This window comes from Ursus americanus, chromosome 29, assembly GCF_024610735.1.
Source record: "Ursus americanus isolate L20-20 chromosome 29, mUrsAme1.1.p, whole genome shotgun sequence".
NCBI lineage: Eukaryota > Metazoa > Chordata > Mammalia > Carnivora > Ursidae > Ursus > Ursus americanus.
The window spans coordinates 21,146,509-21,160,058 of NC_142155.1; the positions used below are offsets into that span (position 1 = coordinate 21,146,509).

A 13,550-nucleotide genomic window follows, 5' to 3' on the forward strand; every position below is an offset into this window, starting at 1 on the left:
AGATTTTATTTTTAAGTAGTCTCTGTACCCAACGTGGGGCTCGAACTTAACATCCCTGAGATCAAGAGTCATATGCTCTACCGACCGAGCCAGCCAGGTGCCCCTAAACATACTATTTTAATTACCTTAATTGTCATCTAAAGTAAACTTCAGACTCTCAAAATAATATTACTTGTCCCTGAACCCTCTCTGGTTTGAAAATTTTCCTCTCTTTACTTACTTCCGTCATTGTAGGAATTCTGGTTGGATTAAGGATGGGTAAAGTGACATACTGTTCTTTAGATGACTTTTAACGTCTCATAAATTCCTGTTACAGATAGCTAAGAACAAGCAGTATGATATGCACACAGAAGTCACCACATTAAAACAAGAAAAGAACCCAGGCCCCGGTGCCGAAGAGTGGATGCTTGAAGGGTGCAGAGCATCCGGTGGACTCAAGAGAGATTTTCTTAAGCAAGGCTCAGAACCAGAGACCTTCCAGAATGTGGATGGTGATCACACATGTTCAGTTAGGGATGATGAATTTAAATTCCAGGGGCTCCGGCGCACTGTGACTGCCAGGCAGTTGGTTGAAGCTAAGCTTCTGGACATGAAAACAGTAGAGCAGCTGCGACTCGGTCTCAAGACTGTTGACGAAGTTCAGAAAACTCTTAGCAAGTTTTTGACGAAAGCCACCTCAATTGCGGGGCTTTATCTAGAATCCACAAAAGAAAAGATTTCATTTGCCTCAGCAGCCAAGAAAATCATAATAGACAAAATGATGGCTTTAGCATTTTTAGAAGCTCAGGCTGCAACAGGTTTTATAATCGATCCCATTTCAGGTCAGACATACTCTGTTGAAGATGCAATCCTGAATGGAGTTATTGATTCCGAATTCAAAATTAGGCTTCTTGAGGCAGAGAAGGCAGCCCTGGGATATTCATATTCTTCTAAGACATTGTCAGTGTTCCAAGCTATGGAAAATAGAATGCTTGACAGACAAAGAGGTAAACATATGTTGGAGGCCCAGATTGCCAGTGGGGGAGTCATTGACCCTGTGAGGGGCATCCGCCTTCCTCCAGAAGTTGCTCTGCAACACGGCTTGTTAAATAATGCCATCCTACAATTTTTACATGAGCCATCCAGCAACACAAGAGTTTTTCCTAATCCCAACAACAAGCAAGCTCTCTATTACTCAGAATTACTGCGAATGTGTGTATTTGATGTAGATTGCCAGTGCTTTCTATTTCCATTCGGGGAGAGGAACATCTCTGATCTCAATGTAGGGAAAACCCATAGGATTTCTGTAGTAGATATTAAAACAGGAGCAGAACTGACTGCATATGAGGCTTTCCAGAGAAACCTAATTGAAAAAAGCACCTATCTTGAGCTTTCGGGGCAGCAGTATCAGTGGAAGGAAGCCACATTTTTTGAATCCTATGGGCATCCTTCTCATATGCTGACTGATACTAAAACAGGGTTACAGTTCAACATGAATGAAGCTATAGAGCAGGGAACAATTGACAAAGCCTGGGTCAGAAAATATCAGGAAGGACTCATCACGCTTACAGAACTTGCCGATGCCCTGCTGAGCCGGCTGGTTCCCAAGAAGGATTTGCACAGTCCTATTGCGGGGTACTGGCTGACCACCAGTGGGGAAAGGATCTCTGTCCTGAAGGCCTCCCGCAGAAATTTGGTTGACCGGATCACTGCCCTCAGATGCCTTGAAGCCCAAGTCAGTACAGGGGGAATAATTGATCCTCTCACTGGCAAAAAGTACCGGGTGGCAGAGGCTTTGCATAGAGGCCTTGTGGATGAGGGGTTTGCCCAGCAGCTGCGACAGTGTGAGTTAGTAATCACAGGCATTGGCCATCCTGTCACTGGCAAAGTGATGTCAGTGATGGAGGCTGTGAATGCAAATATCATAAGTAAGGAAATGGGAATCAGATGTTTGGAATTTCAGTACTTGACAGGGGGGTTGATCGAGCCACAGGTTCATTCCCGGTTGTCAATAGAAGAGGCTCTCCAGGTAGGTATCATAGATGTTTTCATTGCTACAAAACTCAAAGATCAAAAGTCCTATGTCAGAAATATAATATGCCCTCAAACGAAAAGAAAGTTAACATACAAAGAAGCTTTAGAAAAAGCTGATTTTGATTTCCACACAGGACTTAAACTCTTAGAAGTATCTGAACCGTTGATGACAGGAATTTCTAGCCTCTACTATTCTTCATAAAAGGACATGTTTAAATAACTTTTCACGGGGGTGATGCTGTCCACTTCATATGATCTGTCCAGAGCATGATGATATCAGTTAAATATACAGCCTAGCAATTATGTCACATACTCAAAGCACCATTTATTTCTTGAGGCCTGGAAATAGCTGACTGTTCAGAAGAGAGAATAATTTTTAAATTGAAAGTAACAAAATATTTACTGTTCTTCAAAATGGTTTCCTTTAGCTTTTAGGTTAGTGGTTTTGTTCTGTTTTGTTTTGATCTTCCCTACACTAAAATAAAGGAATATGGAATAAGCGTGATGAACTCCAGCAAGTTCATAGCATCCTTTCTTCAGGATTCTTCATCACTGAACAGATCCAGTGGATGTTAGGGCTGCCATTTTTAAATGATCCATTACATTCACTGAAAGAGCACTTCGAAAGGCACCATGGAATCAAAGAGAAAGATGTAAATTTGTTCCCACATCCATGAGGCTACAGTGTTTCCGATCTCCTTGAAAAGTGAAAAAGTTTCTAGTTTTTCTGTACATTGTAACCTTCTTTACATAATAAATGTTTACCACAATCTCCCATTTCTGGCTAGAGTCTAATTAAGAGTAGCATTGTTGTGTGTTGGAAGAGGGGGAGAGATTTTTCTTCATTCTGTGTATTTTTCACATGTATGTACACATTCACTGTTCTTTCAGATTTCCATTTTTGACACTTTTCTGTCTAGACCATTGTGATTGTAATGCTAATGCAAAGGCAGCAATTCAAAGATCTTCTAGTGCTTCATGAATAAAATTGAGTGTTTTTATTTGTCATATTGATAGACCAGCTGGGAGGTTAGACTGATCATTCTAGAGTGTCACAGCTTTCTTTGTGACCGTAAACATTTTGGTAGCACATCTGCCATGTGACGTGATAAACATGGTTAAGTGAACGCATAAAATGCTCAGTAAACTGTGTGTGATGAAAAAATATTTCTACATTCTTATTTTCTGTGGAGAGGTCAGTTTAATAGCTCAAGCATTTACTGGAATATATCTTTTTTTTTTTTTTTAAACCCACTCACACTTGTCAGAAGTCACTGGAAGAAGAAAAGAAAGAGCATGTTGAAAAAGCCAAAGAATTACAGAAATGGGTATCAAATATCAGCAAGACATTGAGAGATGGCGAGAAGGCTGGAAAATCTCCCTTCTCTAGGCAAAAGGTATTCACTGAGGTTCTGATTTAATAATAACAACAGTGAGTAGAATTTACTGAGTTGACGCAGTCAATCTAAAAAAACCACTTTAGTTCTATACCTTAATTTCCCCCATTTTTGTAGGCAATTATAATGAGGGTCAGAGAGGTTAAGTAGCCTGCCCAAGGAATTACACACAGTATGTAGCAGGAGGAAGTGTCTCTGATTCCAAAGCCTGAACTATAGATGTTAGTCTTACTAGTACTGTTTCTCTTAGTGGGTGGATCTGCTTCTTGATTATAGTGAAGAGAATTGCTCCAGATCAGTCATCCTGTTTTGTGCCCAGAGTAAACCCGTGCACTCCTAATCGTAAAGATATGTGGTCTCATTCTTACAAAGGTAAATGAAAACGTTCAAGAACAACAGAAATACAAACTAGGGTATTAACATTTTTGAGGATTTAATTTAGTTGTGCTTTCCTGGGTCTTTGTTCTCTAGTCAATCACTGGAAATTCTAGATTCTTTCCCTTACCTAAATGAATTCTTTCATGCTATGGGCTGTCTTCTGTTCCCCAGCTGCTTGGTAGTAGTTGGATGGCGTAGCTCTTGAGATGTTAGTGCCCCATGATGTCTGTTGGATATCATGGTACCGCTTGAAGCTCTTAGGGCATTGTTGAGCTAACTAAGGTCCAGTGTTGATGCTTGCTGGTGATAGCACTGGAATTGAGGCTCTGTTAAAAAAAAAAAAAAAGTTTACGTTAAGTTAAGCAACATTCTTCCTCAAATATTTTTCTTCTACTTGCCCTCCTGCCCCTGTCTGACCTTTGGAAATTTGGGGGCTATCATTAGCTTCCTCTTCTAGCTCTGCATCAGTGTTCACTTGTCATCAGTTGAAACAGACATTGTTGACATAATTAGGGGGAAACTTCAATGTCTTGTCTGGCTTTGGCTATGATATGAGACAGATGTAACTTATCTGGCATTCCCCGTTGAAGTTTACAGACCCAAGTGTATACTTGAATTAGTATTCAATTGAAATAAAGCCATATTAGCTAGTAGTCTTACATACTATATTTCCCATTAGTGTGGAAGAAATCAGAAGTTGGAAAGCAATTACATTTGGTGTTTTAAACTCCAAACCTTCAAAGTAATGAATGTGAATATTTACTTTAAAATATCTTCTCCCTCTTTTCCCCCCTATCAGGAAAAGAACTAAAATAGGGACATAAACTTTAGCAAGGATTTCTTGGGAAAACAAGTTTCTTTTGAAAGTTATAAATTACAAACCTTGGTATTTCCTCATTCTGCATTTTAAAATTCCCCCAAACTTTACTGAATCCGTTTTAGACCTAGTAGACATAAAAGTAGACAGAGATACTTTTTAAATACAGCTCATAACCTAAATTATAAATCTCTAGGAAATACTTGATGGTCTTTCTGTTAAGTGAAATTTAAGGTACTTTGATAGAATAATAAATGTGTGTTTTAAAAATCAATATGGCCTCACTATTATCTGTAACTGTGAAAAACAGACTTTAAGTTGACTCTGTTCTGAACAGAGTACATTGGGGGAAAAGATACTTTTTCATTTGCCCATCATTTCCTCTCATCTCTGCTGCTCTAAAATAATGGCAGTCATTTTTTGGAATAAGGGTATTCAGAAGTGATACGTTGAGAGATTAGGAAAAAAATGTTACAACCCCTTGCTTTTCCTCAAACAGATCAATTTTATTCCCCTGTCACAGGCGAATTTTGCATATTTTAGAAATTATTTATTCTTGGTCTGCAGCTCTACAGATTAATGCTTTCACAATAATTTTTTCAAAAGCTGCAGGGCATACAGAACCTTGGAGGAGGGCAGATAGTCTTGGAGTAGTGTCCCACATTCATGTATCTTTGAGTGCTGCACCACACAGGGGGGACACTGGGCCAATGAAGAACCTCTGGACACACGGGATGGTTAAGGCAACCTTTATCCACTGTTGTGCTGTGACAAATGCAAGAACCATGTAATGCCATATTACTATTTCCTAATGAAAATGAGGGCATTATGGTTAGAGAAAGAGCGAGAGACTTTCCTTAATCTGCATTCTAGATAAAGTACTCTTCTTATCCGGACTTGTACACTGATAATAACTAAAGGTTATTGGCTTGGGCCACCCAGAAAGTAGACCCAGCATTTGGATCTTAATTAAAACTTAATTAGCTTTCTAAAAATTACTATTTTCTAGTCTTACGAGGGGAGAGTTTGAATATGTTTTCTTAACCTTGCAGATTTCCAGTGAAGAAATATCAACCAAGAAGGAGCAATTATCTGAAGCACTTCAAACCATGCAGCTATTTTTGGCAAAACATGGAGACAAGTATGTTGGTTTTCATTAGTTCTTTTATTCAAAGTAGAGACGTGGTCTTCATGTTAAGTAAAGCAAAAGCTGGTAGATTTTAATTGAGATTTTTAAAATTGAACTCAAGCTATACTTAACATACAGCTATAAACTTAGCAATGTAATTGTCACTTTTAGTCACTTACAGTCTTGACCAAAATCCTGAAATGTATCTGTTATTCCCATATATTAGTGATAAGAAAACAGGCTCAGAGAGGTTAAGAGTGGGTAGCTAGTGGTAAAGATTCCAAGCCAATCTTAATTCTAAATAGTACTTTCTATGACTCTCTACGACTTTACTTTTTGGAAAATATATATGACTGTGTTCATTTTCATTGCTGAGACTTGTGATAACCTGGTTGCTCACATTTTGGTCTTACTTTTTCCAACAAGGTACTTAATCTATTTCAGCTAGTGCCTCAGGTGGAAAGAAATCTATGCTTTTCTTAAATCCTTTTTGGGGCTGTCCCCAAGATTATGTCACAATGGCTTTGTCTTGTACCTTAGAGAATCAGGTTAATTTCCTTGTTAATTTCATCTTTATTCATGCTTCAGTTTAAACAAGTTTCATCTTGAGTAATGGTCTCTCTCTGTCCCATTTCCATGTTGGAACTAACAGTAGGATCTTTCCCTCTGTCGGATAACAGTATTGTTATTTTAGAAATGTGTAGAGAAGTGCTGATGTATTAGTTTATGTCCTTCTCTCCAGTCTCCTTCTCAGGCAAGGGAAGGATTCCTGGATGTGAAAGGGCCATCCTTAATTTTCATACAGTCATTCTGAGATTTGAGCAATCTGTATATGAAGTTCTGTTTTATTTTATGATCATGTGCCTATTTAGAAAAGGATTTTACTTGACAAAATCATTGAGCTAATATGTCATCTTTATCACTTGAAAACTTGCGTTCCTCTTTTCATGCTTTCTGGTTATTTTAGAATGACAGATGAAGAAAGAAATGAATTGGAAAAACAAGTGAAATCTCTTCAAGAAAGTTATAATTCCTTCTTTAGTGAATCTCTGAAACAACTACAAGAATCACAAACCTTAGGAGATAAAAAGGTAGAGGAGAAGGTAATATAATTTATTTAAAACATGGAGCTGTTTCAAGATTCTTAGTCTTATTGCATGGCTGTAGAAATATATGTCAGTGATAAAGAAATGACCTTGAATTTGTGTACATGGAAAGAACGTGGATGGAGTTTATCTAAGTATTTAGAGATTTTACTGTTGTTTATTAAATGCAGTCTTACACTTGCTATCATCAGTTTCTGTGACATCTTAATCTCTGCCTTGCATGGTAAAAGAAAAGAATCATTCATTTTTCTAACTCTTCTCTTTAAAAGCCATTCTTTTGCTGTATTAGATATTTCACTATATAAATAGGATGTTATAAAATAGCCTTGACTCATCTTTAAAGGTGACATTAGCGTGGTATGAACTAGTGTGATTTTCAGAGACAACCGTGAGATTTATTGGAGGAATTCTGGGCCATTCGTTATAGTGAGGATGCCCTCGCATCTTCTTAAAATATAACAGGAATCACTTAGAATTTGGCCTGTCTTTAAACTTTTGAAACTTGACAATACATGTTCACAATATTCAACATAATATTCAATATTGAAAAAGTTATCTTTATATTCAATTCCCTTACTCCCTGGAATACTTTACACAGTATTTGTCACATTTTGGGGGTATGTAACAATTTTTCTGGTTCACTAGTTTTTTTACTGTCTGTGAAGAAGTCTGTATGCTGTAAACATCAATAGCATGGGGTTTGATACTCTCTTTCATGTCAGTCGACTAATCTCACCCAATTGCAGAGAGCATGATTTGCCTTTTTAGGTACGTGTTCTGTTTTCTCACTTTCATCATTTACTCTGTTGTGTCCTCACTAACCTTGTTAATGTACACAATATTAAGTTTTCAATTCACAGATGCATGTTGTTTTCAAAGCTTTTATCACATCCTGTGCTGTTGAATAGATCACTGACATAGATCACTTGTGCATTTGAGCTGCCTAACATTCACAGCATTGCTGCGCCTTGGTAAGTAGAGGATTTTTATGTTGAAGTGTATTTATTTCTTAAAAAAAAAAAAATGCAAACTAAGTTTCATGAAATTCTGCCCACCCTTGGGTCCCCGACTGATCTGAGAATTTTATATTCTCTTTTCAGCTGGATAAAGTGATTGCAGGCACCGTTGATCAGACAACTGGACAAGTCCTTCCCGTCTTTCAGGCAGTTTTAAGAGGCCTTATTGACTATGACACAGGAATCAGGTTGCTTGAGACACAGCTAATGATTTCTGGTCTAATTTCACCAGAATTAAGAAAATGTTTTGACCTCCAAGATGCCAAAAGTCATGGCCTTATTGATGAACAAGTTTTGTGCCAACTCAAAGAACTAAACCAAGCAAAGGAGATCATTTCTACTGTGTCATCTACCACTATTCCAGTGCTGGAAGCTTTGGCCCAAGGCATGATATCAGAACCCATGGCCATCAGAGTTCTTGAGATACTGCTTTCCACAGGCTTTCTAGTCATTCCAGCCACAGGGGAACAGTTGACCCTACAGAAGGCTTTCCACCAGAACTTGGTTTCCTCAGCATTATTTTCTAAAGTCCTAGAAAAGCAAAACACGTGTAAAGATCTTATTGACCCCTGCACCGCCGAGAGGGTGTCTTTAGTAGACCTTATACAAAGAAGTATTTTACAGGATAACACTGGGATGAGGCTTCTCCCGGTGAGACCACAAGAAGGAGGCAGAATAACATTAAAATGTGGAAGAAACATAAGCATTTTAAGGGCGGCTCATGAAGGTCTCATAGACCGTGAAACCATGTTTAGGTTATTGGGCACACAGCTTCTTTCTGGGGGTCTCATCGATTGTGACTCTGGTCAAAGAATGACCGTTGAAGAAGCTATGGCAGCAGGGATGATTGACAGAGACACAGCTAACAACATTCTCACGTATCAGGTTCAAACAGGTGGAATCATCCACTCAAACCCTGCTAAACGCTTGACGGTGGATGAAGCAGTGCAGTGTGATCTCATAACTTCGAGCAGTGCTCTTTTGGTACTAGAGGCTCAGCGAGGCTATGTTGGACTCATTTGGCCTCACTCCGGTGAAATATTTCCTACATCTTCTTCCTTGCAGCAAGACTTGATTACAAATGAATTGGCATACAAAATCCTGAACGGTAGGCAGAAAATAGCTGCTCTTTATATTCCAGAAACTTCTCAAGTCATTGGTTTGGATGTTGCTAAGCAGCTGGGAATTATAGATAATAACACAGCATCGATTCTGAAAAGTATAATACTGCCCGATAAAATGCCAGATTTGGGAGATTTAGATGCTTGTAAAAATGCCAGAAGATGGCTCTCTTTCTGTAAATTCCAACCATCTACAGTCCATGATTACAGGCAAGAAGAGGATGTTTTTGTTGGAGAAGAGCCAGAGGCAGCTCAGAGCTCAGAACAAACTAAAAAATTATTCCTATCTTATTTGATGATAAATAGCTATATGGATGCAAACACAGGGCAGAGGCTTTTGCTGTACGATGGAGACTTGAATGAGGCTGTCGGGATGCTACTGGAAGGCTGTAGTGCAGAATTTGAGGACACACCCATCAAAGCATGTCTTGATGCCTTAAGACTCCCTGGTGTTTTTCTCAATAATGCTCCAAGTGAAGAAAAGGAAGCTTCACCGGGTAGTTTTGATACATGTCATTATGGAGAACCTAAGCATAAAGAAACCCCTGAAGGTAGAAAGCATGCCATAGATGAAGAGTTTAATGAAATGGGAAATAATGTTACCAGTAGTGAATTCTGCCAGTCAGAAAACCTGGCAAATATAATAGCAACTGATCCTAAAGTCGAGAATTCATCCATTGTGTGTGTTTCCAGTTCTTCATCCCATTTAACACAGCCTGGACTTGGGGCACTTGGCACGCCTAGACAAGACTCTGAAAACATACTTAAAAACCGTGAAAATCAAAGTCAAGTTGGAACCAATGAACACGCAGGTGACTGTAGTCATTCTAAAAATATTCAAAACTTTGCAAGTGATTCGATAGCAAATCCTATTGTGAAATCAAAAACTAGGAGGATCTGTGACTTGAATGAGAAAGAGAATGAAGATCATATGAACAGGGATTTGGCAATCTTTGACTATTCTCCCAGGCTGAGTGCCTTGCTAAGTCATGATAAATTGAGGAATGATCGGGAAAGCTTTAATGATGCACACCCCACCGAGAGCAGTGGAAATAAATGTGAAGATTCCACATTGCCACTCAGCGAGCAACCCGTGCTGTCGGGTCAAAGAATGGGAGAGACATTTCAAGAGCAGTTTCTGGGAGTTGCAGCCATCAAGATCCGTTTACAGGGAGAGCCCTCTCAACAGAAACCTGTCAGTGTAGGTGCCGGTCCTCCTCAGGTCCGATCTCGTGACAATAAATGCATATCAGAACCTTACAGCGAACATGAGAAACTGCATGCTGCCTCTCAGCAGAAACCTGAAGACCAGCAAACTGGGTCCAGGCTGGAAGAGGTCGCCTGCGCCCTGACCCCACAGGGTGACAGCGGTAACGCCGGCACATCTCCTGTCTGCGGCACACCACTGCCCGAGGGACCCATCGGTGCTGGCGACTATGAAACGTCGCTCCTGGATGATCAGCCAAGTGTGACAGAAACAGACACCGACAGCGAAGATGATTTTTATGATACTCCCTTGTTTGAAGATGACGACCACGATTCTCTGCTTCTGGAAGGTGACGATCGTGACTGTCTACAGCCTGAGGACTGTGCTGCGCTGCAGGAGGAAACCGATGGGGCTGTTCCTCCTGGTGATGTGTTTCATGATGTCTCAAGAGAGAATGACAGTTCCATGGTGGCCCGCGGGCCACTGGTTGACGGCTTGGGTGTGAGGGGAAGCCCAGAGTCTCTCCAGGGTATTCTCATTGCTGCTGAGAACACCAGATTCGATCCTGGTGAAAGAATCCATTCAGATTCAGTTGGCTCACACGAGGGCAGTGGACCGTTGCTGGAAACCATGTCAGAAAGGGAAAGCTCAAATAGCCTTGAAGGTGATGAGTCTGACTCATCGACTGGTTATAGAATCGTAGAAAGAAAAGAGAGCTTCAGTGCTTTGTTAAAATTTGACGACACTGGGTGTTGGAGAGGGAGAAAAGAAGAACATATTACTGGACAAGAATTTAAATCTGAGACTGAGCATTTTGATTCTATGCAAAGTGAAGAAAGTTACGAGGATTATGTATGTGACAATAATGATCAGGATGATGATGACGATTATGATGATGATGACAGTGATGATGAAGAAGGAGTAGAAGGTGACAGTGAAGAATCCTGGTGCCAGGATGAGGCTTCAGATATGGATATCCAGTTGTGTGCCATTGCAGTAGGTGAAAAGGAAAACAGCCAGGACAGTCAGAGTGTTAATAAAAGAATTCTCCCAGATAAAGAGCACAATTGCAGTTCTTTAGAAAACCAGCAAAGTATAAATGGTTTACAGCTAGAATCAACTAGTAAAAGTAGCTTAGTTACAGAAGGAAGCAACCCTCAAGAAGATACAGCTGAGGTTGTTGGAAAAAGCGCAGAAAATCTGTTAAATCATGAGCTGGCTCTTAAGGATATATTGCTGCCGATCACTAAAGACACTGAATCAGAAGACACCTTTGGCTCTGTAGATATTTTACATGATACTAACATCTGTTCAACTTCTGAAGTAGATAATGATCTAATGAACGTGAAGGTTAAGTTGATCCAAGGGCCAGAATCTGCTGATTCTGTGAAAGGTGGAGATCCATATTTTGAGAATGTGACACTTCAAGTCTACTCATCTTTTGATAAAATCATTTGTCCTGAGCCTGATGTAATAGGAAAGCCTGCTGAGGAAAGCCATTTGTCATCCATAGCCCCTGTAACTGCCAAGGATCATCAAGGAAATGAAAGAGGTCTAATTAAAAAGAAAGGTGACCAAAGCTGTATACTAATAGAAGAGGAAACATCAGTTCATAAAATGTGCTCAGGTAAAGGAGAGGTGCTAGGAGAAAGTCTACAAGAAGATAATAAGGATCTCAGACTTTTGCCTAGTGAAAGTACAAGGGAGAGTCTTGATTTAGGTAATGGTCAGTTTCCGTTTCCACAAATCACAGACAGTGAAGAACATAATCAGAAAGGAAGCCTGGAAAAAGTAACTGTAACTCTTAAAGATGAACCAAAGAATCTACAGACAGTGGTTAGCGGAAGTCCCGTTCAGTTTGAGAATCTTGAAGAAATATTTGACTCCTCAGTTTCCAAAGTGATCAGTGCTGACGTGACTTCAGACATTCTGTTGTCTGGAGGGGATACAAGTACTGAGAAAGAGTCATTCACTGATGGACCTGAGAAAGACTCAGACCTGTTCACTTATTTAAAACATTGTGCTAAAGATGTAAAAGCAAAAGATGTATTGAAACCAAATGAAGGCATCCTAAGCTGTGTTCTCCTAGCTTCCCCTGCCAGGAAGGATCACGTACAGTTCGGAGTAGATGGTGCAAAAGAGAGGACAGCTCTTACCCAGGAAGTCTCATCTCAGAATGAGAAGGCCCAACAGAGTGATGTCTGTACTGAAGAAAGTGTCTCAGAAGGGCAAACAGGAATTGCTCAGCTCACACCAGAAAGAAATGAAAGCACACTGTCAATCTTACCTCTTAGAAATGTGGAAGACCGGGGGCAAAATAATGATTTTGTGCCACCAGAACTCTGCACAGAAGGAATAAGCAATGGTAACTCCAGTAACCCTTTAAGCACGGACTGCTTAGTCTCAGAAATGAACAACAAGATGGAAAAAATTGAGCAACAGTGGCAAAAAGAACAAGACTTGTCTCCAGGACTCCAAGAAAAGGAGGTTCACATTCCCGACTCGTCTCAGGTATTTGTTGAGGATATAAAGGCTATCTTAAAGAGCAGATTGGAAGAAGGTCCTGTGAATCCTCAAGAGGTTGGAGAATCTTCAGTCTGTGCAGACACCAAAATTTTAATTCAAAACTTAATTAAAAGAGTTAGCACATCACAGTTGGCAAATGAAGCATCTGGTGTGCCCGTTGACTTTAAAGTTGGTGACTGTTCTGGAGTTTCCCCCACGAGTAATTCACTAGAACTGAAAGCAGAGAGTAGAGATGATCCGTTCTGTATTGCAAATCTTAAGTCTGAGCTTCTCCTTGATATACTTAAGCAAAATCAGTATAGCCAGAAAATTACCGGAGCATTTGAATTGATAAAAGAATTAACCCAGATGGAGTATGAGCTAGAGAAAAGAGGTATTACATCTAAAGTACCTCCACTGCAACTTGAAAATATTTTCTACAAGCTGCTTGCTGACACGTACTCAGAGAAAGTAGAACAGGTCAGAGACTGGAATCAAAACTCATCCACTACTTCTGAGATGGTGTATGAAAAGTCACACATTCTTGATGATCTTAAAAGCAAAGAAGGAAACCAGTGTTCCCTTAATTTACAAAATATAAAAGATACTGGACTAGAAAACTCAACTGTGTGTGCATCAAAATTGCCAAGCGATGAGAAGCTGGGGGAGCTGTGCAGCGATATCCCAGACCATTTGGAAAATATTTCAGGGTCAAAAGGAATGACTTCTGGAGATAGCTCAATGGAACAAGTAAGTTGATTTTACATTTTGTATGACGGTAGCTGCATGAAACATTTGGGAATAACCCCATACATTTTATTTGCTTTAAAAAACTACGTAAAGGCTATTGAATTAAAATGT

General features: G+C 39.7%; 1 protein-coding gene across 25 annotated transcripts in view; it reads left to right on the forward strand.

Annotated features, from left to right (window-relative positions):
- DST (dystonin) overlaps positions 1 to 13,550 on the forward strand; it is a 452,944-nt gene that overhangs the window by 311,653 nt on the left and 127,741 nt on the right. For 16 of the 25 annotated variants that reach the window (XM_087856988.1, XM_087856983.1, XM_087856986.1 and 13 more), the window contains 4 exons: positions 3,282 to 3,410; positions 5,658 to 5,746; positions 6,702 to 6,837; positions 7,941 to 13,439. In XM_087856988.1, coding sequence (XP_087713114.1) covers positions 3,282 to 3,410; positions 5,658 to 5,746; positions 6,702 to 6,837; positions 7,941 to 13,439 — 5,853 coding nt within the window. Of the gene's footprint in view, positions 1 to 316; positions 3,259 to 3,281; positions 3,411 to 5,657; positions 5,747 to 6,701; positions 6,838 to 7,940; positions 13,440 to 13,550 lie in introns of those variants that run through there. The other 9 variants (XM_087856993.1, XM_087856994.1, XM_045802840.2 and 6 more) reach the window with 2 other exon arrangements.